The sequence below is a fragment of the Enhydra lutris genome, unplaced genomic scaffold (assembly GCF_002288905.1).
Source record: "Enhydra lutris kenyoni isolate GAN:26980312 unplaced genomic scaffold, ASM228890v2 scaffoldscaffold24, whole genome shotgun sequence".
NCBI lineage: Eukaryota > Metazoa > Chordata > Mammalia > Carnivora > Mustelidae > Enhydra > Enhydra lutris.
The window spans coordinates 1,653,201-1,675,539 of record NW_019154108.1 but is presented as its reverse complement, the minus strand read 5'-3'; the positions used below and the strand labels follow the sequence as shown (position 1 = coordinate 1,675,539).

The window sequence follows — 22,339 nt, the reverse complement described above, 5'->3', positions numbered from 1 at the left end:
GCTGTGAACACTGGTATAAAAATATTTTTGGGTCCTTGCTTTCAATTCTATTGGGTATCTACGTAGAAGTGGAATTGCTGAATCATATGGTAATCGTATGTTTAATTTTTTTTAGATTTTACTTATTTATGACAGATGTGAGAGAGAACACAAGCACAGGGGAGCTGGAGAGGGAGAAGCAGGCTCCCCACCCAGCAGGGAGCCCCATGTGGGACTCGATCCAGGATGCTGGGATCATGACCTGAGCTGAAGGCAGACGCTCAACGACTGAGCTACTGGGGTGCCCTGTATGTTTAATTTTTTGAGGAGCTCCAACACTGTCTCTGACAGTGGTTGAACCATTTTACATTCCCACCAGGAATGCACAAGGGTTCCAATTCTATATCCTTATGAACACTCATTTTCCTTCCTTGATCACAGCCATTGTAATGAGCATGAAGTGATAGCAGTTTGCATTTCCTTAAGGATTAGTGATGTGGAGAGTATTTTCATATGCTTATTGGCATTTTGGGTATCTTAGAGAAATTTCTTTCCATATTCTTTTCACGTTTTTTGGTTGCCGAGTTACAGATCCTTTATTCTAGATACGCGACCCTTATAAACCATATAATTTGCAAATATTCTCTCCCATTTTGTAGGTTGCCTTTTCATTCTATGGATAGTTTCCTTTGATGTACAAATGTTTTTAATTTGGATGAAAATCAGTTTATCTATGTTTTATTTTGTTGGCTGTGCTTCCAGTGCCATATCCAAGAAATCAGTGCCAAGTCCAAGGTCATGAAGATTTTCCTCTATATTTTCTTCTAAGGTTTATACTAAGTAAACCTAAAGGAAGGCTGACGAATCAATTATAAATAGTGTAAGTTAGACAAAGACTTGAAAAGCACATTAAATCAATATTCAAAATAAAGAATGTAGAGAAATTTATTGCCATTTCAAAGTATAACTCAGATGAATCAGACAAAAAAATCATTGACATTAAAATGTTATTTCACCAGATTTGTCTTTAGAAGACTTCTCTTTTGATAGTCGATTCTGTACCTAATATAGGGTAATTTGGTATAAACATATTGTGGATATTTTTACAGGCTTATAAAAGGGTGTTTTATGATGGTCCATCATAAATAATAACATATATTAATATAAATTAATGATGGATTGCATCTTGAGTTTGTACAATGTTCTAGAAAGATCCTCTTTCTACATTATATATCAAATTGGATAGTCCTATTGTGTTGCATTTGTCAAAATGAGCTCAGTAAAATCTATTATTATATATGTCAAGTCACATCCAAACTATGGAATTCCCCACACAAAACCAACACGAGAATATGTTTTACTCAAACACTTGCTAATGTGGCTATAAAATAATTCTAATTTTCCTAACATATAGCATTTAATTTTAAAATATTAGTCCCTTCACCCATAGTATTTCCATAAGCAGCCTTTGTAGTCCAAAATAAATCCCCAAAAAGGGAATGGACACGCTCTCCACCCATCCCCCTGCCAGTGGGGGCCAGAAAAATTCTCCTGTCAAGGGCCAGATAGGAGATTTTAGGTTTTGCAGCCACACAAGCCCTGTTGCCTCTGTTCAGTTCTGCTGTGGTGCCCAAAAAAACCCAAGCCCGGCAACCACAGACAACAGTAAGCGAATGGGTGTAGCTGCATATGAGCCACCCTGCATTAGAGTTAACAGTGAAATCTGCTCATCTTAAACACATGGCAGGATGTAACTTAGGGCCTAAAATAAAGATAGGATCTTCTTTCAGGATCCTTTAGGAAAAGCATCATGGATGTCAGGAAAGTATCATCTACTTTAAATATATCTACACAGTTTCACTCTTTTCTTACCCTGAGGTATTTATTAAGAAAGGGTAATATGTGGTCCAATACATGAAACATCGCTGGGGATATCCAGTACTGAGATAGAAAGTGACATCACTGTAAGACTCCAGCTCCCAAATAATAATGACTCTTGGGTAAGAAGCGAGTGCTGTCTTGTTGTATTAAAGGACAATAAGTTCTCCCTGGCAGTGATGGCAGCAATTGAAAGTTATATTTTCATATCTAGTATAGGGATGAAATCGTCCAATATTTTTCTTTGTAGCAAGTAAGGCAGTTGGTGAAGACTCAGAAAAAGGATTATCAGGTGAGCTTTCCGTACAGGTAACTGGATCCAAAATGCGTAGAACCTAAGGAAAATAAGAAGTAATGTCAGATATTGACGTAGAACTACCTCTAAAGCCCCATTTCATTTATATGTAACTACCACAAAAAAATAACATCGGAGTGATGAATGTGATTGGTTAGGGAACTTATAGCTTTTCCAGAAAGCTCTAAATTTAATAATGATGTCTAATTATCACCTAGGTTACCTATTTTCCAAAAATGATGAAATTAATGTTCTTTATGGATACTGGTGGAAAAAGTATGAAAACACAGAAAAAATATGGTTATATCCATTCTACCTTAAGTGATGTCAATTTTTTTTTTTTTAAGATTTTATTTATTTGTCAGAGTGAGCACAGGCAGAGTGGCAGGCAGAGGCAGAGGGAGAAGCAGGCTCCCTGCTGAGCAAGGAGCCCGATGTGGGACTTGATCGCAGGATGCTGGGATCATGACCTGAGCTGAAAGCAGCTGCTTAACCAACCGAGCCACCCAGGTGTCCCCAAGTGATGTCAATTTTTAATCCTTAACCAAAAAGCACCCACAATCTCTCCTCTATGACCTTTCATTCAACTGTCTAGAATCAGGATTCTGCATTCTTCTAATGAAATGCTATTTCAGCTGGGGTGCTGCAGAATTCAACCGTTGATGGTATCTTTTTTTGACTGTTAGTGCCAACATTTCCCAGAAGATGAGCAGTTTTTAATCATTTACTTGTAAAATCAATAGCTTTTCATTTCTCTATTTCTAATGTATATGCCATCTTTTATGCTAACAATCATGTTCCTGTTTCTTGGATTTCATGGACACCAGGCTCTCCTAATTCTGCTATGACTCGTTCGGCTGTTTCCTTTACTGAGACCCACAACAGGAGGATTTGGGTTGAAATCCTGGGTTGCGTTGGGAAAAGCTTTCCAATTAAGGGCAAAGGTAACATGCTTGCTCAAAGCTCCTGTATCTCATGTTTATACTCTCCCAGCGATCCTCACATGAGGTGGATGGGTTATGGGGCAATTGAGGTAGGCACTGCAGTTGGAAAGGAACTGTGAAAAGCAGTGGTGGAAAGAACTTTCTCTTTTTTTAAAGTAAGTCGATGCCCTATGTCAGGAGCTTCCAGATATGGCTAGATATGGCTGTTTCTCTCACTCTCATGTCGTCCAGCAGTGTTTTTTCCTTCTAAGTTACTACCATGCCCAAAGAGCTATTGTTAATTTAAGAACGTCCTGGCAGTGTTCTATTTTAGGACCTCTACTTTTCAAATGTATTGCTGTTTTTTTCCACTGAATTTTTGAGATCTATTTTTGTAAAATGTGGTTGGGTGCTAGGAGACAAAGATGATGGGCTTAAAGTTGCTTATAAATTTGGAAGGGAAAATAAAAGTATGGAAATACTCCCTATATGCTATTAGGTTCTATGACTGTAGAGAGAGAAACAAAATACCAAAGGAATACAGTAGAAGGAGACAGAGAGGTTTCTAGATTTTAGCTTGGAGGTGATGGGGAAGGTTTAAGCAGGGTGCCTTTCTGGGAAATCGTGCTGTACGTGCTGGAAGACAGGGGCAAGGGCCGGCATTAAAAGCAGTCGGGGGGGGGGGGGGGGGGACACACGACGGACAAAGGAGGGGATGATTGCAGTAAGCCGGCTAAGAAAGGACAACCTTGAAGTGATGGGGCTGACAGGCTCTGTCAGTCGTTAACTAAGAGGACAGTTAGACTGGATAAAGGATTAGGAAAAGGGGATTTGAGGCCAAGCCCTGAGGATACACAGTAGCACACACACGGTAAAACAGAAGGGTCAGAGAAGAGAAGGGCCAGGAGGGTGTGCAGCTATGCAAGCCGAGAGAAGGGAGTGTTCGAGGAAGGTGGGGCAGTCAGTTACACCGCAGGCTACCAGCAGCACTGAGGAGGCAAGGACACGGTTTCCCAACAAGAACAGAGTGTGGAGACAACGGGCGTAGTTCTGGGTCCCAGTTCTGGGGTCCCGATTCATTATGTACACAGCAGAGCACCTACTACCTGTAAAGAATTACTGTGCCAGACCTTGAGGAAACACAAGATACAGTCCTCACCCTTAAGGGGCTTACAGTCGGGGGAGAGCGGGAGAATCCAGTAATTACCGTGACACGGTGAAGAGCTACAACAGAGTGGAAGCCTGGGGAAGGACCATCTAAGCTTGCCAGTGAGATGCGGGCAGGGCTGCTGCTTAAAGGCAGGGAGGTGCTGGGAGGGCGGTCGGCAGAAGTAGGAACAGAGGCTTGAGATACAATGGCACGTGTGTGCAGTGAAAAGTGGTTGATGCTGCTGGGGTTTGAAGAGCAGGGCGTGGGGACACCTGGCTCGTCACCTTGACAAGAGGGGATGCAATAACGATTTTTGAAAAGCTTTCTATGCAATGTGAAAGAACGGAGAGTCCAGAATGAGGGAGGACGGGATCTGTCTGAACAGGAGTACCAACACAAGGGGATTTTTCCTTTCTTTTTTTGGACTGGCATTTTAAAAATAACTGGCAGTAGAGGATGGTCTGGAGGCAGCTAAACAGCAAGGGGTCAGTACTGGTGAGGAGGCTAGGCAGTAATTAAGGATGGAGGGCAGGTTTCACACTTGGAAGAGAGGCTAAATTAGAAGGATCCAACAGGATTAGTAAAACCAACAAGATTATGGGGATGAAGAAAATAAGAATGGTATCTACCATTTACTGAGAAATTACTAATATACTGGAATCTGCTATGAGCTTTACACACGTTATTTTATACATGTTATTATGAAGTCCTCAAAACATCTATACAGTGGTCTATTTTACCACGATAGGGAGTAGAGGAGAAGTGGGTTCTTGTTCTTCTTTCTCAGGGGAGGGGAAATAACAGATACAAAAGCGAGGAGAGAAGAGGTTGTCCTATTTTCAGCTATCTGAGATGTGTCTATGGAGATGTCTTGCTGGGTGTGTCTCTTAAACCCAGAAAAAAAATGTCTCTGTTGAAGAAGCCCCAAGCATAAAACTATGGGACTAGGACAGTCCCTAGAGAATCTAGGAAGTCTGTTATGAGAGGAAAGGCTCAAGAGTGGGGCCCAAAGGAGGATGCCTTGCCCCCTGCCAAATTCTGAAAAAGAATGGTCAGAAAAGGGGAGGAGCTGGCTGTGTACCGTGCTGCAGAAACTCAGCGAGTCTGGAAAGCATGGCGAGCAAATTTCTACGGAACATCAACACATAGAGGAGGAAAAAAGTTGATGAAGAAGAAATCTGAGGGGGCATATGAGAGAACCAAGAAGGTAGAAGGTCACAGAAGTCAAGGGGATATCAAGGCAGGAGTGCTGGTACAGAGATTATGGTAACAAAGTATTTAAACATTCATGAGCTTTATTCGCACACAATTCGAGAACAGTGGAGCTAGAAGCTACTGGGTAAGTGACGGCAGGACTTGCAGAACGGCTTGCATGGGAGTACACACAAGTGTGCACAGTTTGTCCAAGGTTCTCGCCTATAAAGGTGATAAGACCTTATCAGAGAACTTATGATAATGGAAGATTTTTCTTTTCTGGGTGAAGACACTTGGGTGTGTGATAAGCCAAAGACGAAAGAGCCGACAGACAGAAGGGATGATCTGGAGAGGCCTGCTGAGCCTGGAGGGGAGCTGTGCTTTGGAGAGGGACATCTCTTCCAGTGACAGAAATGTATTTAAGACTGGCTGCCATAAAGGTAGGCTTCTAGTTATCAAGTGGGACCTTTAAGAAATTTCCTGCCTCTGCCTTCTTTTTCTGTGAACTAGGAACCAAAGTCATCCGCTGAATGTGAGGTCACTGCTTGACAAGTGCAGAAACAAAAAAGGCAGGCAGCTGAACTAAGGACTAGAGTTCTCAGGGTACCCGAGAGAAGGATGATAAGGGAAAAAAAGACACCCAAGAATGAAATCCAGGCAAGCTATGGCAGGAAAAGAAGCCAGGAGAGTGAGCAGATGAGATGAAGAAAAAAATGCAGGGATCAAGGGAATGAAAATTATGTGATCACAGGGGTAATCAGAATAAAGAATCGGCTGGAAAAAAGGTTGAGAGTACAGATCATGGAGAGAGGTGCTGAGCGGATTTTAAAAGTGGAACAGTTCTGGTTAAAGACAAGGCCTAAGATAGGAGATAGGAGTCAGATCCCGAAATGTATGGAAGTGACCTTGGCTCTGCTGGCAGAACTGGGAAACCATAGTATTTGACAGCTCATAGGCATGAACCCTGAATTCACCCAGGACTGTAGGTATCAGGGATGCACTATTTGATGCTGCAGTTTTTGGCACATTCATATCTATATATGGGTATTAGCAAATAATTTCTGATGTCAGAAGTAATCTATTATCTACTCATGATTGCTGAATTAAAAATTCTACCCTAGGGGCGCCTGGGTGGCTCAGTGGGTTGAAGCATCTGCCTTCAGCTCGGGTCATGATCCCGGGGTCCTGCGATCGAGCCCCGCATCTGGCTCTCTGTTCCGCAGGGAGCCTGCTTCCTCCTCTCTCTCTGCCTGCCTCTCTGCCTGCTTGTGATCTCTGTCAAATAAATAAATAAAATCTTAAAAAAAAAAAAAATTCTACCCTAGTTTTCATATCACTATTAACTCAAGTATAAGATTCTCAGTGATTCAGTAGCTAAAAGACAAGCCCTTTCAAAACAACTATATTTGCTCCTTAAGGACGGAGTAAAAATGTTTCAGGAACTGAAGCACAGAGGAAGAAATAATTTTCTTCAAAATCATAAGGTCATTAGCATGAGAATCAAGTTTAGATCCAATTGGGTTTAGATCCCATAATTCCTAACTCCTAATGCCCAGCACTTTGCAATTTAACTACCACTTTTCAGTAAGAGGACAGTGTTAGAAGTTCCACAGTCCACAAAATAGAAATATTTTACCGTTTCAGCCATCTTTTCTGCTGGGGTGCTGCAGAATTCAACCGTTGATGGTATCTTTTTTTGACTGTTAGTGCCAACATTTCCCAGAAGATGAGCATTTACTGCTTTTGCCAACTTGTGATTTGTTAATGCTAGTTCTGCTGTGGTGTAAGGCTGTGTACTAGGATAGTAAGTTTGCTCTCTTCCCCACTGCAAGGACACCAGGAGCTCCTCCAATAATCTGCACAGAACACACAGGAACACTGAATATTAATAAGAGGATAAAACATGAAAATCAAGAATACTCAATAAATGAGAAACCTGAAATTCTTCTGAAATCACATAGTACTATCTCCTGTATCTTTTTCTCAGAGGTCACTAAACTGGGAATTCTGGTAAAATAAGACTACAGGAAGCATTTATGTATTTATCAGGTAATTATCTGGAAGTCATTCAGCAAACGTACTTCCGAACTGCCCCAGTTTTTTAGTTGCCATATGTTAGTACAGGTAAAATATGTTAGTACACTCACCTAGCAGTGCTAGGACTATTGATGGACTTGAGTCTGTCACTTGTTTTTTAATGAGTTACATTAATGGATTTCCACTTGATAAACCAACTTACAAATTGTAGGATAAAATGTACTTGGCCATGATATGTAATATATACATTCTTTTTATATATTATTAGGACTTTCACATCTATGTTCATTGGAAATGCTGTCTGTAGCTTTCTTCTACTATCTCTGGTTGTGGTATCAAGATAATGCTGCCACATAAAGTCAGTTGGAAATTATTCCCCTTCTCCCGTTTTCTAGAAGAGTTTGTGTAAATTTGGCTTTATTTCTTCCGTAGTTGTTTGCTTCAGTAAATCCATTTATGCCTGGAGTTTTCTTTACTGGAAGGTTTTTAACTAAAAATTCAATCACTTGAATTGATTAGGGCTATTCAGGCTATACACCTTGAGTACCCTGTGGTAGTTTAGTGTCTTCTAAGGACTCTGTACAGAGTTGTTCATAATATCCCCTTATCATCTTTTTATGTCTATAGAATCTAGGTAATATACCCCCTTCCTCATTCCTGATACTGGTAATGTGGTTTTATTTATTTTTTTCCCTGATCATACTGCTTAGAGGTTTCTTAAATTTATCTCTTCAAAGAACTAGCATTTGGCTATTTATTTCTGCTCCCATTATTATTATTTTCTTTTGTCTGCTTAATTTGCTCTTTGCATTTCTTAAAGAGGAAGCTTATATTACCAACAGAACCTTTCTTCTTTTCTACAATGAGCATTTAAAGCTATAAATTTCCCTCTAAACACTCCTTTAGTTGCCGCCCATGAAATCTGATATTTTGAAAAACAGTTTACCCTTGACCAACATGGGTTTGAACTATGTGGGTTCACTTAAAGGCCAATTTTTTCGATAGATACAGTATAGTACTGCAGATGGATTTTCTCTTCCTTATGATTTTATTTTTTCTCTTCCTCATGATTTTAGTAACAATTTACTTTCTCTAGCTTACTTTATTCCAAAAACGCAGTATACAATAGGTAGAACATATAAAATATGTGTTAACCAACTATTTATATTATCGGTAAGACTTGTGGTCAAGAGTAGTAAGTAGGTACGTTTTTTGGGGAGTCAAAAGTTATACAAGGATTTTCAGCTGTATAGGGGGTCAGCCTCCCCAATCCTTGTATTATTGTTCAAAGGCCGTCTGTATTATGTTTTCATTCTTATAATTTCCCATGATTTCTTCTACTTACTGATTTGATTTATAATACATCAATTATAGTCCTTGACTTGTGATGGTTTGATGATTTTTTGACTAGTGATGTGTGAAAGTGATTAACATTTAATAAAAATTGTACTTTGAATTTTCACCTATTTCTTGTCTAGCAACATGAACACCCATTTTTCTCCTGTTGCTGGGGAGTGGAAGTGAGCCATAGTGCCTACTGAGCTACATGGTAACGAGGGCAAACAACCGGTACAAGAGTTTTGTACCCACAGAGCCGTTCTGTTGCACACTTTCAGCACTCGGTCAATTACAGAGATGCGCAACACTGACAGACTGGGCTGTGTATTAGATGGTTTTGCCCAAGTTCGGGCTATCATACGGAGCATGCTGAAGGTAGGCTAGGTTAAGCCATGATGTTCAGTGGGTTAGGTGTATTGAATTAATTTTTGACTTACGACATTTTCAACTTACAATGAGTTTATTGGGTCGCAACCCCATTGTAAGTTGCGGAAGATCTATGTACAGAAGTACAAAGTACTTTTAAGGAAGACCATCAAATTTGATAGTTCCAGAGCACATAAAAGTAAACTCTAATACTGCAGAATAGTCCTTAAAAAGATCTCCTTCCAAAGGAAAGATAGGTGTACTTTATGGCTTCTACCAAAAATTATACAAAACTGCTATAACAATAACCAAAAACTACTTTTAAACCCAGAGATTTTTCCTATTATAGCTATAATTAATTCTCTCTCAATTAAGAATGTAAGAAGCATGTAGCCTTATTTTTTTAGTCTTCTTCCCTCCCTGGGCATCTATTTTAAAATGCTATTTGAAAAATATGCTCAATAAAAGTTATTAAATGTAGAAACACTGAAGAACTATAATAATAACGAAAGTTGCAAGAGAAAGAAGAGTTCGGAATGTAAACAAATGCTATACTTCTGAGTAGCTATCATTTCCTGACGAAACTGCTCCCGCTCGCTCAGGAGATCTTGAATAGCACTCTGGGCATCGCGATTTTGACGCTGCAAACCTGCTCTGGAATTGGTTAACTCATCTGCCATCACCCTGGAAAAGATGGAAATATCACATATAAATTCTTTGACGATAATACACTGTAAAGAAGTTACTATATTACCTTAATTTTCAAAAGCTTACATAGAAGACTGAACACAGTCAAGTTACTTCTCTGTTTTTAAATCTTCACTAAAAGGTATTTAAAATATTTATGAACTTAGAACATATTGAAGGGATTTTAAAAATATTTGTTTACAAAATGACAAAGGTAAAGTTATTTAACTTTCCTATAGAGTGACTTCTAGAATGTACCTCAATCTTACTCTAGATGGATCAAATATTGAAAAAATTAATATTAATTAAATGTTTTTAAATACAGGAAATTTTAGAGGAAGCAAAAAAGAGTTGCTTTCTTATCACTCAGTTACCTTCTTGTCCTTAGAAAAATATTAAATAATAAAGTCTTATGTAAAAGGGAAAGTAAGTCTTTCCTCCTGTCCCACATCCCCATCCTTCTTTTATCAGTCACAAAATACCAATAAAGTTTCTTATGAATTTCTCCAGAAAAAAAATTTATGGATACATCAACATAAATGTGTATGTTAAAAATAAGTATACCCATTTTATTTACAAAAATGGGATTATTTAATACAAAATTTTCTATGCCTTGTTTTTTCATCTAATAATCGTGTTTTTTTATATTAGCACATATAGAGTTATCTCTTTTTTCAAAAAACAAGAGCTTCATGTTTTCTTCTGATTGGATGTTCCAAAATTTATTTTACCAGTTCTCTATTAACAGAACTGATGCAAAGTTTTAAAGTATGCTTATTCAGCTGAAAATCTTAAAAATAAAATTGAAGTCTCAGACCACAGTGATTACTGACCAAAGATTAAATTGGTTAAAATATTGTTAAAGGTGAGTTTAAGTTTTATTGCCCTTAGAATGTTACTATCAGCACTGACAAGGATGTTAAGAAAGTTACATTTGCAATAATGTGTATGACACATGCACGATTTGCCTATTAATGTGTTCAATGAGCACGAACTTTCATTCTAAGTCAATAAACAGTACATTCCTTTCTCCACATCCATCCTATATAAGCATAATTAGAAAACAAAGACTTTATAAGAGAGCAATGAATTACTGGAAAGTATCACAGACATTAAGATATGAAGAAATACTTTCCTATAAATTTATTCATCACAATCATGATTCTTAAAGTTCAGCCTGGAAACATTTGGTGTTATGTAAGAAATCTCTAGAACTTAAATCCACAGTTACTAAACTATGCGCGAAGCATGTGGCTAAGCGCTGGAAATACAAAGATGGATAATACCCAGACTCTGTTCTCCAGTCAGAGCTGGAAGGAAGGGGATAAACAGACCCCAAATCACAATATATACAGTTTCCCAACGACCAGTGTACCCACGGGCCTAGGGAAGGGCAATGGGGCTTTCACAACTCTGTTGGGGAGAGTAGCCGCATCTATTACACCATACAAATAATTTTATTTCCCATTTGTGCATGTACAGAAAAAGGTTGGGAAGCTCTCATGTATAGTTAATACAGTTAAAAGAGCTATGAGAACAGAGCATGGAAGAGAAACAATGTTTGAGTTTTCCAGATAGAAGCGGGGGAAATCGTTTTTTGTGGGAGGTTTTTATTTATTTTATTTATAAGAGGTCTGAGTTTAATTTTCTTAAACATTGTAGTAGTAGTGATTTCTACTATAGAGGAGTAACCTGGAATTCTGGAATGAGGGAGAATCTGATGATATCACTTTTTCATTTAGGGAGACTCTGTGACAGCCCATACACACTTATAAATACATGAAATACTTTGACAATCGGAGTCCCAAATTCTCACACTACCATTTACTTATTTGGGTTATGGTAAAAAATCTGATAGAGAAAAAGCTAGGAAATGAAATTTTTTTTTTTTTTAAAGATTTTATTTATTTATTTGACAGACATAGATCACAAGTAGGCAGAGAGGCAGGCAGAGAGAGAAGAGGAAGCAGGCTCCCTGCGGAGCAGAGAGCACGATGCGGGGCTCCATCCCAGGACGCTGGGATCATGACCTGAGCCGAAGGCAGAGGCTTCAACCCACTGAGCCACCCAGGCGCCCCTAGGAAATGAAATATTATTTAAAACAGAAAATACCTGCTTGCAAGGAATTTACTCCGCCATACGTCACACTGTATTGACATACGTTCCAGCTGTTCAGAAAGTTGAGCTGTGTTTTGACCTAGGGCTTCATTTTCTAAAATAAGCTGGTTTTTCTCACGGGCTAGACGTTCAAAATGGTACTGAAGATCGTCTCCAACGGAAGCCACTAGCAACTTCTTTAACTCTCGATTGACCTAGGAGAAAATATGACCGTTACAACCAGCTTAAAGTAATGTCCGTGACTTTAATGTAGCAAAATGAAAAAAAAAGAAACCGTGCTTCGTGTAGATGGACCTCCATTACTTAAAGTGTGTATCAAAAAGCAATATTACCTATTTAAGTTTCATAATCTATATAAGCCATCTATCTGTCTGTCTGCATATTTATATCTTATAGTCCATGGGATTACAAACGGAGCCTCTTCTAGTAAGAGTACCAACCATTATCACCAAAGTTACAACCTGCTTCCAGTCAACACCTGAAGGCAAAAAATTAGAAAACCAAACCAATAAATTTTGCCAAAGAATATGACGGAGAATGTTTTAGTGTTTTTAAATCTATTTCGGTGTTTAAAAATTAATTTCTTTGGGCCACAGGATTTTTTTTTTTTTTTCTTTTTTTAAGAGAGAGAGAGAGAAGGAGAGTATGAGCAGGGAGGGGCAGAGGGAGAAGGAAAGTGAGAATCTGAAGCAGCCTCCACAGCGATGGTGGAGCCTGATGTGGGGCTCAATGTCACAGCCCTGAGACCATGACCTGAGCTGAAATCAAGAGTCCAATGCTTAACCGACTGAGCCACCCACACACCCCTGTGCCACAGGTGTTCAAGAATTTAAGCAAAGGAAGCAATTTAGGCTATCTATAAGCATGTTTTTTTACTTTATCTAAAATGTGAAAATTAAAACGTAAATGTCCAATAATAGGTATTGATATATGGTGCAGCAACAGAAGAACACTGTTGGTATTAAAGGTGGTACTGTAATAGAATATTCTGTGACACAGGAAAATATTAAAAAGGGCAAAAATGAACTCAATGTGTATAATTATGCATTTATAGCTAGACGGTACAATGATAGGTGGTACTATTCTCATTTTTTGTATTTTCTAAAACAATCACAAATAAATATACACCATTTTTATATTTAGAAGTTAGTTACTTAAGAAATATTAAAGACCTATTTGGATGAGAACCACTAACTATAGTGTCACTTATAAAGATAACATCTAGCAAAAAGATGAAGGGTCTGACAAAGAAACGAAGGGTGAGGAGTGAGGCAATGTTCACCAACATGTAGAGCTGAAAGAAACCCAGCCAAGCACTACAGATCCTTTTCCATTTACAATGAAGATACCAATGCTTTCCCAACCGTTCCCTTTATCCCAACTATGATGTCTGCATAAGCAAAAATACTTGGAACTTATGGATCCTTAAAAGAGGAATTGTTAACTAGACAACTTCAAAGTCTAACTTGGCCTGGAATTGTATAACTATGACTTCCTTTACACCTTAGAGGTGGTCTTGTCCGAAGCACCACGCACACCCATCTTCAATTTTAGAGGACAAGTTCCCGACATATACTAGTTCTACTAGCGGGGCTGAGGGAAAAAGAGAAATTTAAGAGGAAACTTTTTAGAGAAATGACAAGCCAAAACAGAGGTTATTCCAAGAGGAAATACAGTTTTCTGACATGTGTGCTCAGAAGGTCCAGGTGTAAAGAGCAGTGATGACTAAAGCTACTTGTTCTTACCTCTGTCTGTACTCTGAGCTGGTTTGAAAGACCCTCTTTGTCCTGCAGTAACCTCCTTTCAGAGTTCTTGAACTTCTCCAGTAGATTCTTAACCTCCGATAGTTCCTTTCTGGGTTCTACAGTTCCCTCTGACTGACCAAGGAGCTCTCCCCTATGATGTCCCCGAGACTTCACCTTTGCATTCTTGCTGGGGATGTCATGGGTTATAGCAGCTTTGGGAACTAATATTCTTATGGCTTCAACTTCCACTGCTTTTTCAGTGAGAATCTTCCCGAGCTGAAGGACTCCTGGGCTCTCGCCTGGAACTGCTTTCTTCCGTGGATTCTGAAGGATGTGATGCCTTACGGGCGGGACTCCAGAGGTCACTTCAACAGACTTAGACGGCTCCTCAGTTTCCATGCCATCTCCTGCTCCTCGGACTGGGGCTGGAGTAAGGGTGACTATGAAAGGGAAAGAAAACACAAGCTACTTGCTAAGAAGAAATGCCAAGGAAAATGCCAAGACATACTTTACCCTACATTCAGAATTACTGGAACTAAAAAGAATACAAAAAATTCATAGTAAAAGTTAAAACAAAACAGGTGTCAATAAAAGATGGAAAAAGGCTTGAACTTCCTTAGGTAAATGGTTTTGCTCTTGACTTCTACTTCCTAGTATGATCCTGGGTAAACAACCGAACCTCCGCGGATCTCTACTTCACATTCTGGGAAGTGGGGATAGTACCAGCTGTGCTCCACGACTGTGGCAGGAGAAGATGCAGGAAGATCGAGCACTTGGCACACTGGAGTATGGGTTCCTAAGGGAAGCCTTTCTTTACCCAGCGGCAGCAGAAGAGTCGGCAGGAGCAGCAGAGAGGGGAGCGGCGGGAGCAGCAGAAGGAGAGTTGGTGGGAGCAGAAGAAAGAGAGCTGTGACAGCTCTTGTGAGAGCTGTGAGAGTGTGACAGTTCTTGTCAGAGCTAGACGAGCTGCCAGCGGCCCTGAGCTCCGACGCCTGCAGCCCCGCCCACACCGCGGCTCCGGCAGCGGAGCCCCCAGCACTCCCGCAGCAGCTGAGACGCCCGCGCTCCAGACACCAGTGGTCCCGACGCCAGCGGTCCCAGCACGCCGGCGGCCCCAGCACTCTCGCAGCAGCTGAGACGCCAGCGGCCCCGCTGACACACAGCGGGGAACGGCCTAGACAACAGCAACCTCGCTGCGAACGGCCTCGCTGCCAGGAGCGGCCTCGATACCCTGAGCCGCAGCCTCGCTGGACCTGCGCCATTCCGGGGAGCGGCTTCATCTGGAAAGAGGCTTCCTCGGTGAGCAGCCCTGTGGGAGGCAGCATCGTCAGGAAAGAGGCTTCCTCCAGAGTGGCCTCTTTTTGTGAGCAGCCTTGTCCAAGGAGCTGCCTCGCCGGAGCAGCCCTTGTCCGGGGAGCAGCCTTTCTGGGGAGCAGCCCTGAGGAGCGACCTCATCAGCTGCGGCCTCGTCCTGGGAGTGGCCTTGTCCAGAGCGGCCTCATCCACAGAAAGGCCTTATCCAGAGCAGCCACGTTGGGAGCGGACTTGCCAGGGTCATCGTCGTCACCTTTTCGTAAGAGACAGCCCTGACCGGTCAGTTTGACTTTTGATGCTTGGCGTGAAATAAAGCTTTGTTTGATTTTTGCTTTAATCAATCTCATTCTTTGATCACGGACCCTAACATAGGCCTGCTCCCATGTTCTTGAAATCTGCTTTTTAAAAAATTCTAACTCTATCTAAAGCAAATTTAATTCTGTCACTAAGACATTCTGTCATTTACAAAGTGATGCTGAATCATGAATTAACTACAGATTAATTAAAAAAACAACAAAAGGACAAACTGGAGCCAGACCACTCAGGTCCACTGAAGCCGAAGAAGTAAGAAGCAGGCGTGATGCCCGGCGGTGACTAAACAGGAATTTTAGGCAAATCACAACACTGCTGAGTCGGAATTTTAGGTAGTGGAGATTCAAGAACAAATCAAGTAGACACTGCGAAATTTAAAAGGCAAAGGAACGGGATGCCTGGGTGGCTCAGTGGGTTAAAAGGCAAAGGAACATTGACAGGTATTGGAAAGAAACCTCTTCCCAAAGAAAATACATCATAAAATGCCAGTGAAGCGATTCCATCAACTTGGTTCAGCCTCGGTTTACTCCTGACTTTCTACATCAACCACCGTTACTTACTCAAGCACTTACGGGCGCGACAGCTGCACAACACATGCCATGGCAGCTGTCGCAACTCAACTCGGGAGTCACTGCGCTTCTGGCTAACGCGCGCAGGCCAGGCGGGGAGTGGGAGTCCCGGCTTTCCATCTTCTCACCGGGTCACTAACTGGTCATCGTTCTGTTTCCCTTATGACACACGCAGAAACCTTTATTACATACAGACTAAGCACAGCCCGGGACACACTTGGGAGCAGTTGGTCTCTCCGGGGAAAGCGATGATCCGTGGTACCAGCTCCACAATTAAGAGTGGTGTGAGTAGAGCAAAACATCAGCCCCCATTCCCCACTCTTTGAAGGGAACCAATAGAACAATTCTGCGATTACATCAACAGCACTTCTACTTGTGATCAGTTATCAAAGAACGAAATGTGTCTCAGGTTTATGGCTCATTCTTCTGCCTTCCCCAAAGATTACTGAAATGCAGGGAAAGAACAAATGATACTCTGTAACAGGAGTGGGGAAAGTTTCCCCATAAAGGGTCAGATAAATATTTTAGGCTCTGCCGACCATGAGGCAAAATTGAGGGTAAGAGACAGGTACTTACACAAAGAAGAAAAAAAATCATTTTCAAAGGCGAAACTCAAATAAGAAATTGAGTAAATCTTTTTTGTTGTTTTTTTGTAATATAGGTCTAATAATGAGAAGCACAGAATTCTTTTTTGTTTGGGATAAACCCTTTGCTTAAGTGGGATTCAATGCTTCCCATCACCAAACTGATCTCTAAGTATTCTCAGGAGGCTGAGGGCCATGACTAGCCAACCCTTGCTCTAGAATACTGAGGCAAAAAGAATAGGATTTTGGAGCGCCTGGGTGGCTCAGTGGGTTAAAGCCTCTGCTTTCAGCTCAGGTCATGGTCCCAGGGTCCTGAGACTGAGCGTCGCATCGGGCTCTCTGCTCCGCGGGGAACCTGCTTCATCCTCTCTCTCTGCCTGCTTCTCTGTCTACTTGTGATCTCTGTCTGTCAAATAAAGTCTTAAAAAAAAAAAAAAAAGAATAGGATTTTATAGTCTGTCATTAAAGAAATATTTCTCCTTTTTTTTTTTTAAAAGATTTTATTTATTTATTTATTTGTCAGAGAGAGAGAGAGAGAGAGAGAGCAAGAGTGAGCACAAGCAGATAAAGTGGCAGGCAGAGGCAGAGGGAGAAGCAGGCTCCCTGCTGAGCAAGGAGCCCGATGTGGGACTCGATCCCAGGACGCTGGGATCATGACCTGAGCCGAAGGCAGCGGCTTAACCCACTGAGCCAACCAGGCGTCCCTTTTTTTTTTTTTTTTTAAATAAAACTGCAAATCTCAGAAGACAGATACTCCAAGTCCATTGGAAGGTGCAGTAGAAAGAACACTAGACTGGGTCAAAATACCTTAGGTCCTATTTGCCACACATTGTGTGACTTTGGGCAGATCACTTACCCTTACTCTCCTCTCATCCCTCAGTGCTTTCAGAACAATGCAAGTATCAGAGTGTTTTAATATAACCTGTTTTTCTCACAGACTGGACTGTTGGGAGCTCCACCAGACAGGGTCTGCCTCCCAATCTCTATATTATTTGCTTAATGAAATGGTGCTTAGAACAGAAGACTAAGTGCTTTCTGAAGTTTATCAATGTTCATATGCTAGTGAGATTTCATTTTAACATCTACTAACTCATTTAAAAACTGCTCACCTTGTTTTCCCTCTACACCAGAGCATTAATTCCTAACTCAGTTATAGTCTGACAAACTTTTCAGAATATACACAGATTCAGCTAGCAAACAGTGAAACAGTTTAGGGACTGTCACTCAGTAATTTTCAATCAATCAATCAATCAATCTATATATATATATGTGTGTGTGTGTGTGTATAAAGATTTTATTTACTTAGTTGAGATAGAACATGGGGCAGAGGGGAGAGGGAGAAGCACGCTCCCCACTGAGCAAGGAGGCCAATAAGGGGATCAATCCCAGGACCCTGGGATCATGACCTGAGCTTAAGGCAGACGCTTAACCGACCGAGCCACCCGTTGGTGAAAACAGTATTCTTTTAAAGGTCAGCATTTAGTAAGATTTAGTTACTACTTAGTAAGGTTTAGTTACTATTAAATTAGAAATCATGTTAAAGACAATGGACTTAAAAGTTAGGCCCACGTTCACTGACACGGAATCTAAACATTCCTTCTGTCAGAGGCTCCACAAGTAAAGAGTTCCCTGGTGAAGCGAGTGGGGACGGGGCTGAGCACTCCCTTGCTCTGCCGCTTCACAGTGTGCATTAGTGTGCTAGAGGCTCTGGGAGTCCCATGATGTACTCCCTCCTTTAGTCCAGAATTTCCCATATTTATCTACCCAGGGATTCCTTCTTCACCTAATACCTGTTATTCCACAGAAAGAGTGTTAAAGTTAGGCTATTTTATGTGATTCTAAATATTTAAATGTCTCAGCTTTCCCTAGTTAGTTTACTTTCACTAAACGGTCTGACTTATAATACCTGTAATTTTAATCTTGCTCTCAAGAACTTTCAGGATTCAAACCCTCATTTTTGAATTTTTCTCTTTATTACATGTTTCCCATTCAATGAAGTCCTAGCAGCAACTGCGCACCCCTCCCATGGTGACAGTTTTGCTCAAATGTCCACTGAGAAGAAGTTCTGTTGCTATAAACCAATGTTGCTTTTCTTGTGAGGCAGTTATAGGAAGCGCAGGCAAATGACAGATGTCAACCATGGTAAGTACACCTGGTGTTAGGCCATGCAGTCCATGGAGCTATCGTTCACTAACAATGGCTAATGTTAAACAAAAAGAGGACTAACAGCTGAATTACGTACCTCACTGCAAAATTAAGATCAAATGAAATAATGTATGTGAAAGTGCTTTATAACTCTAATCCTCATTACAAACAGGTAATAACAAATAAAAGACAATTACTTTCACAGAGGCCTTGCAATAACTAACTTTCAATCACTAATGATAATATTGTATTTAGGTTTTGTTTTTTGCCAAGCACCATGCTGGTGACTTTCACCTTAGTAACCATTTAATTGCTTTACTTTTCATTAACCCCCAGTTTATTACTTTCATTACGCTCTTTGGTTTGCTTATTTGAATACTATAAAAGCTTTCTGGTGACTCTGAAATGCTATTCACACAGCTGAATAAATTCAATTAAACATTTATTGGCAGGATCTTTTCTTCTTTGCTTCCTAAACAGATTTAAATATACCCCTCCTTTTAGCAAGATTTTATTTATTTATTTGAGAAAGAGAGAGGGAACTCAAACACGAGAAGAAGGGCAGAGGGAGAAACAGACTCCCCACTGAGCAGGGAGCTGATGCAGGGTTTGGGCTCCATCCCAGGACCCTGGGATCGTGACCCTAGCTGAAGGCAGATGCTTAATGTACTGAGCAACTCGGCTGTCCTGATTTAAATCCCTTTTAAAGAGTTTGCTGTTGGAGGTGTATTTGCTGCAAAGCTGGCTTCTGGAAAGTAGTTTCCCATTTCACTGACAGCCCCAACCTCCAGAACTCACTCCACCCAAGTCAGGAGCCCTCACTGTGGGACATGCTAATAATACCGTTACCAGCGCCTATGTGAACATGGTCAGTAAGCTGTAAGAGTCTGAATCACAAGGGAAGAGATCTGGGTTACAGACAGATTTGGAAGTTGTTATTACAGATAATTACTGAAGCCCCGAGAGCAGAAGAGAAAGAGGGCTGAAACATATTAATATTTAAAAGATGAACCAGGAGGAGGATGAAAAAGAAACAGAAGATGTTGCTAGAGCAGTGGTGTCCAGTAGAACTTTCTACAGTGATGGGAATGTTTTATATCTGCACTTCCTAATGCAATAGCTACCAGCCACATGTGGCTAATGAGCACTTGAGACATGCTTGGGGTGACTTTGAGGAACTGAATTTTTAATTTTTAAAAATACTCATTTAAACTCAAATAGCCACATGTGGCTACTACACTGGACAGTGAAGGGCTGAAAACAAGAGTGGTATCATGGAAATTAAGGAAAAGTATTTCAAAAGATGGGAATGATCAACATATGAAATGTAGAGAACGAGAAAGTAAGACTAGTTAGCAAGTATCAGGAGTTGAATTGTGTCCCCCCGGTGCAAATACTCATGTTAAAGTCCTCAACCTCCATACCTCAGAATGCGGCTTTAATTGGAAATAGGGTCACTAGAGAAGGATTAGTTAACATGAGCTCATACTGGAGTAGGGTGGGCCCTAATCCAGTACGACTGATGTCCTTATAAAAAAGGAAGAATGTGTACAGAGACACAAACACAGGGAGAAGGCCATGTAAACATAAAGGCAGAGATCAGGGCGATGCATGTACAAGCTAAGGAATACCAAAAACTGGGGAGCCTGCATGGCTCAGCTGGTTAACGTCTGTGTTCCGCTCAGGTCATGATCCCAGGGACTGGGCACTGGGCTCCGTGCTGAGCGGGGATTCTGCTTCTCCCTCTCTCTCTGCTCATTTTCCTCTGCTCACCACCCCACCCCCCATGCTCACATGCTCACTCAAATAAATAAAATCTTAAAAAAAAAAAAAAGGAATACCAAAAATGCCAGCAAACCCCCAGAAACTAGGAGAGGGGCCTGGAATAGATCCTTCCCTAGTGCTTTCAGAGGGAACACGGCCCTGCCAGCATCTTGATATCAGACTTGTAGTCTCCAGAACTGTGAGGCAGTAAGTTTCACTTGTTTAAGTTAGTTTGCGGTGGTTTGTTACTGCGGGCCAAGCAAAACCACCCAACACCATAAAGAAGTCTTTTGTACCTCCTCACTTGTCCATACTTAAATCTTTAAAAATATCGTTTACTGAAATCTTAATCTTCTAATGGATAGAAAATATAGCTGCAAGACTTTGGTTTTACACTAAATGTTAACAGTGTTTAACAGGAGTAATGAGCACTAACCCCGGGGTTACTATTCAGGTCGTCTAGGAGGACGGTGATGTAAACACCGCATTACAAAACAGCAGAGGAAACCTGAAACAGATGGTTCCCAGGAGCTCTAGGAGAGTTAGTTGGCTCACATCGCCTTCATCCTATGGTCCTAAACTGCATGTTTTAAGTACAATTATCATCAAAAAAACAACACTTACCTTTGGCTTCTAAACTTTCAAGAGTAGTCATTTTTTAATCAGTGAAAATGCACCTCAAAACTTCTACAAAAAGCCTAAAAATGAATACAATGAAAGAATTAATACCATATAAAGACATCCACTAAGTGCCTGTAAGTTAGAGGTTACAGTGTTCTGCTGGTTTCCGCACTTAGTGCACAGCGTTTCACATGCAATGTCACAGGTGACACCGCGAAGGCTGACAAAGGCCTCAAAACACTAGGGGCGGCTCGCTTTCCGGTTCGTTTCGCTGCCTCACCGGGAACGCGAGCAGACAGGGGTCCCGAATTTCGGCGGAGAAACTGCAGGGACGTCCCTGCAGGGCTTCGTGTCCCTGATAAGCAACAGGAACTAAAGTGATCACTTTCTCCGGGGACAGGAGCGACGCTAGTGTCCGCCACTGATTTGGTCACCGAATCAGAGAGGAGCTCCCGTTTGCGTTTAGACACACGGATACAAACACTCAGGATTCCCAAGAAATACAAGTTTTCAGAAAAGTGTGCGCGGTCTCCCAGCGCAGACGAGGCGTCCCCGGGGGCCGTGAGAAGGGAGGTCGCGCCGGGGCAGGGACCCCAACGCGCCGAGCTGTGCGTTCGGCCGCAAGTGGTTTCGCCGTAAGAGTAACCGATCTGACTCGGCACAGGGTCTTCGCGGACTACCCGCCTCCTCGTCCGGGGACAGGCCTCCGCGGGCGCCTGGGCAAAAGCAGGGAGCCCTGGCACGGCGCCCCGGGCGCACCGCCCCGTACCCGCCCCGCACCCGCACAGCGGGGTCTGCCCTCAGGCCCCAGGCCCGGGGAGGAGAGGGGAAGGGAGGGGAGCGGAGGGTGCGGAGCGGAGCAGAGGGGACGGAGGGAGAGGAGCGCCCGACGGCGCGGCCCGGCCTGTCAGCTCTGCTGAAGCCGAAGCTCCGGCCGGGTCTCCACAGACACCCCTGCCCTAAATCCACAGCCTCCGAGCACCAAACTGCAAGCCGGGCCGCGCGCCTTCCCCACACCCTCCGCCGTCACACCGGCGGCCTCGCGGACCCCTCGCCCCGTTCCTTACTCTTCCGAGCTGAGGGTCGCGAGCTCCGCGCCGGTCTGGCCTAGCCCACTCTCGGTCAGCCCAAGCCGCCCCGCCCCGGCCCTCCGGACTTCCGGCGCTCTTGGCTAACCACATCCTGTTCCCCGGGGTTCGTTTCCGGAATAGTTTTCCGAAAGAGAAGGGTAAATACGTTCTGTGGGGTCTCAAAACTCGGGCAACCCCGCACGCACGGTGGGAGGCGTCGCTGAGTGGCAGATGGGCAGACGCCGACGGA

General features: G+C 42.1%; 1 protein-coding gene across 2 annotated transcripts; it reads right to left on the bottom strand.

Annotated features, from left to right (window-relative positions):
* Window positions 1-916: 916 nt before the first annotated feature.
* Window positions 917-22,161, bottom strand: LOC111150897 (basic leucine zipper nuclear factor 1). Of its 2 annotated transcripts, XM_022508581.1 has the most exons (8): window positions 22,087-22,141; window positions 21,023-21,096; window positions 13,711-14,150; window positions 11,960-12,159; window positions 9,716-9,844; window positions 7,056-7,275; window positions 4,510-4,602; window positions 917-2,192 (listed from the first exon to the last, which is right to left on the bottom strand). In XM_022508581.1, exons 2-8 carry the CDS (start codon window positions 21,051-21,053, stop codon window positions 2,007-2,009), a joined length of 1,299 nt encoding a protein of 432 aa, XP_022364289.1. In that variant the 5' UTR covers window positions 21,054-21,096; window positions 22,087-22,141; the 3' UTR covers window positions 917-2,006. The 2 variants fall into 2 exon arrangements, with proteins under 2 accessions (XP_022364289.1, XP_022364290.1); XM_022508582.1 differs by lacking the exon at window positions 4,510-4,602 and having other exon boundaries at window positions 22,087-22,161.
* Window positions 22,162-22,339: the final 178 nt, after the last annotated feature.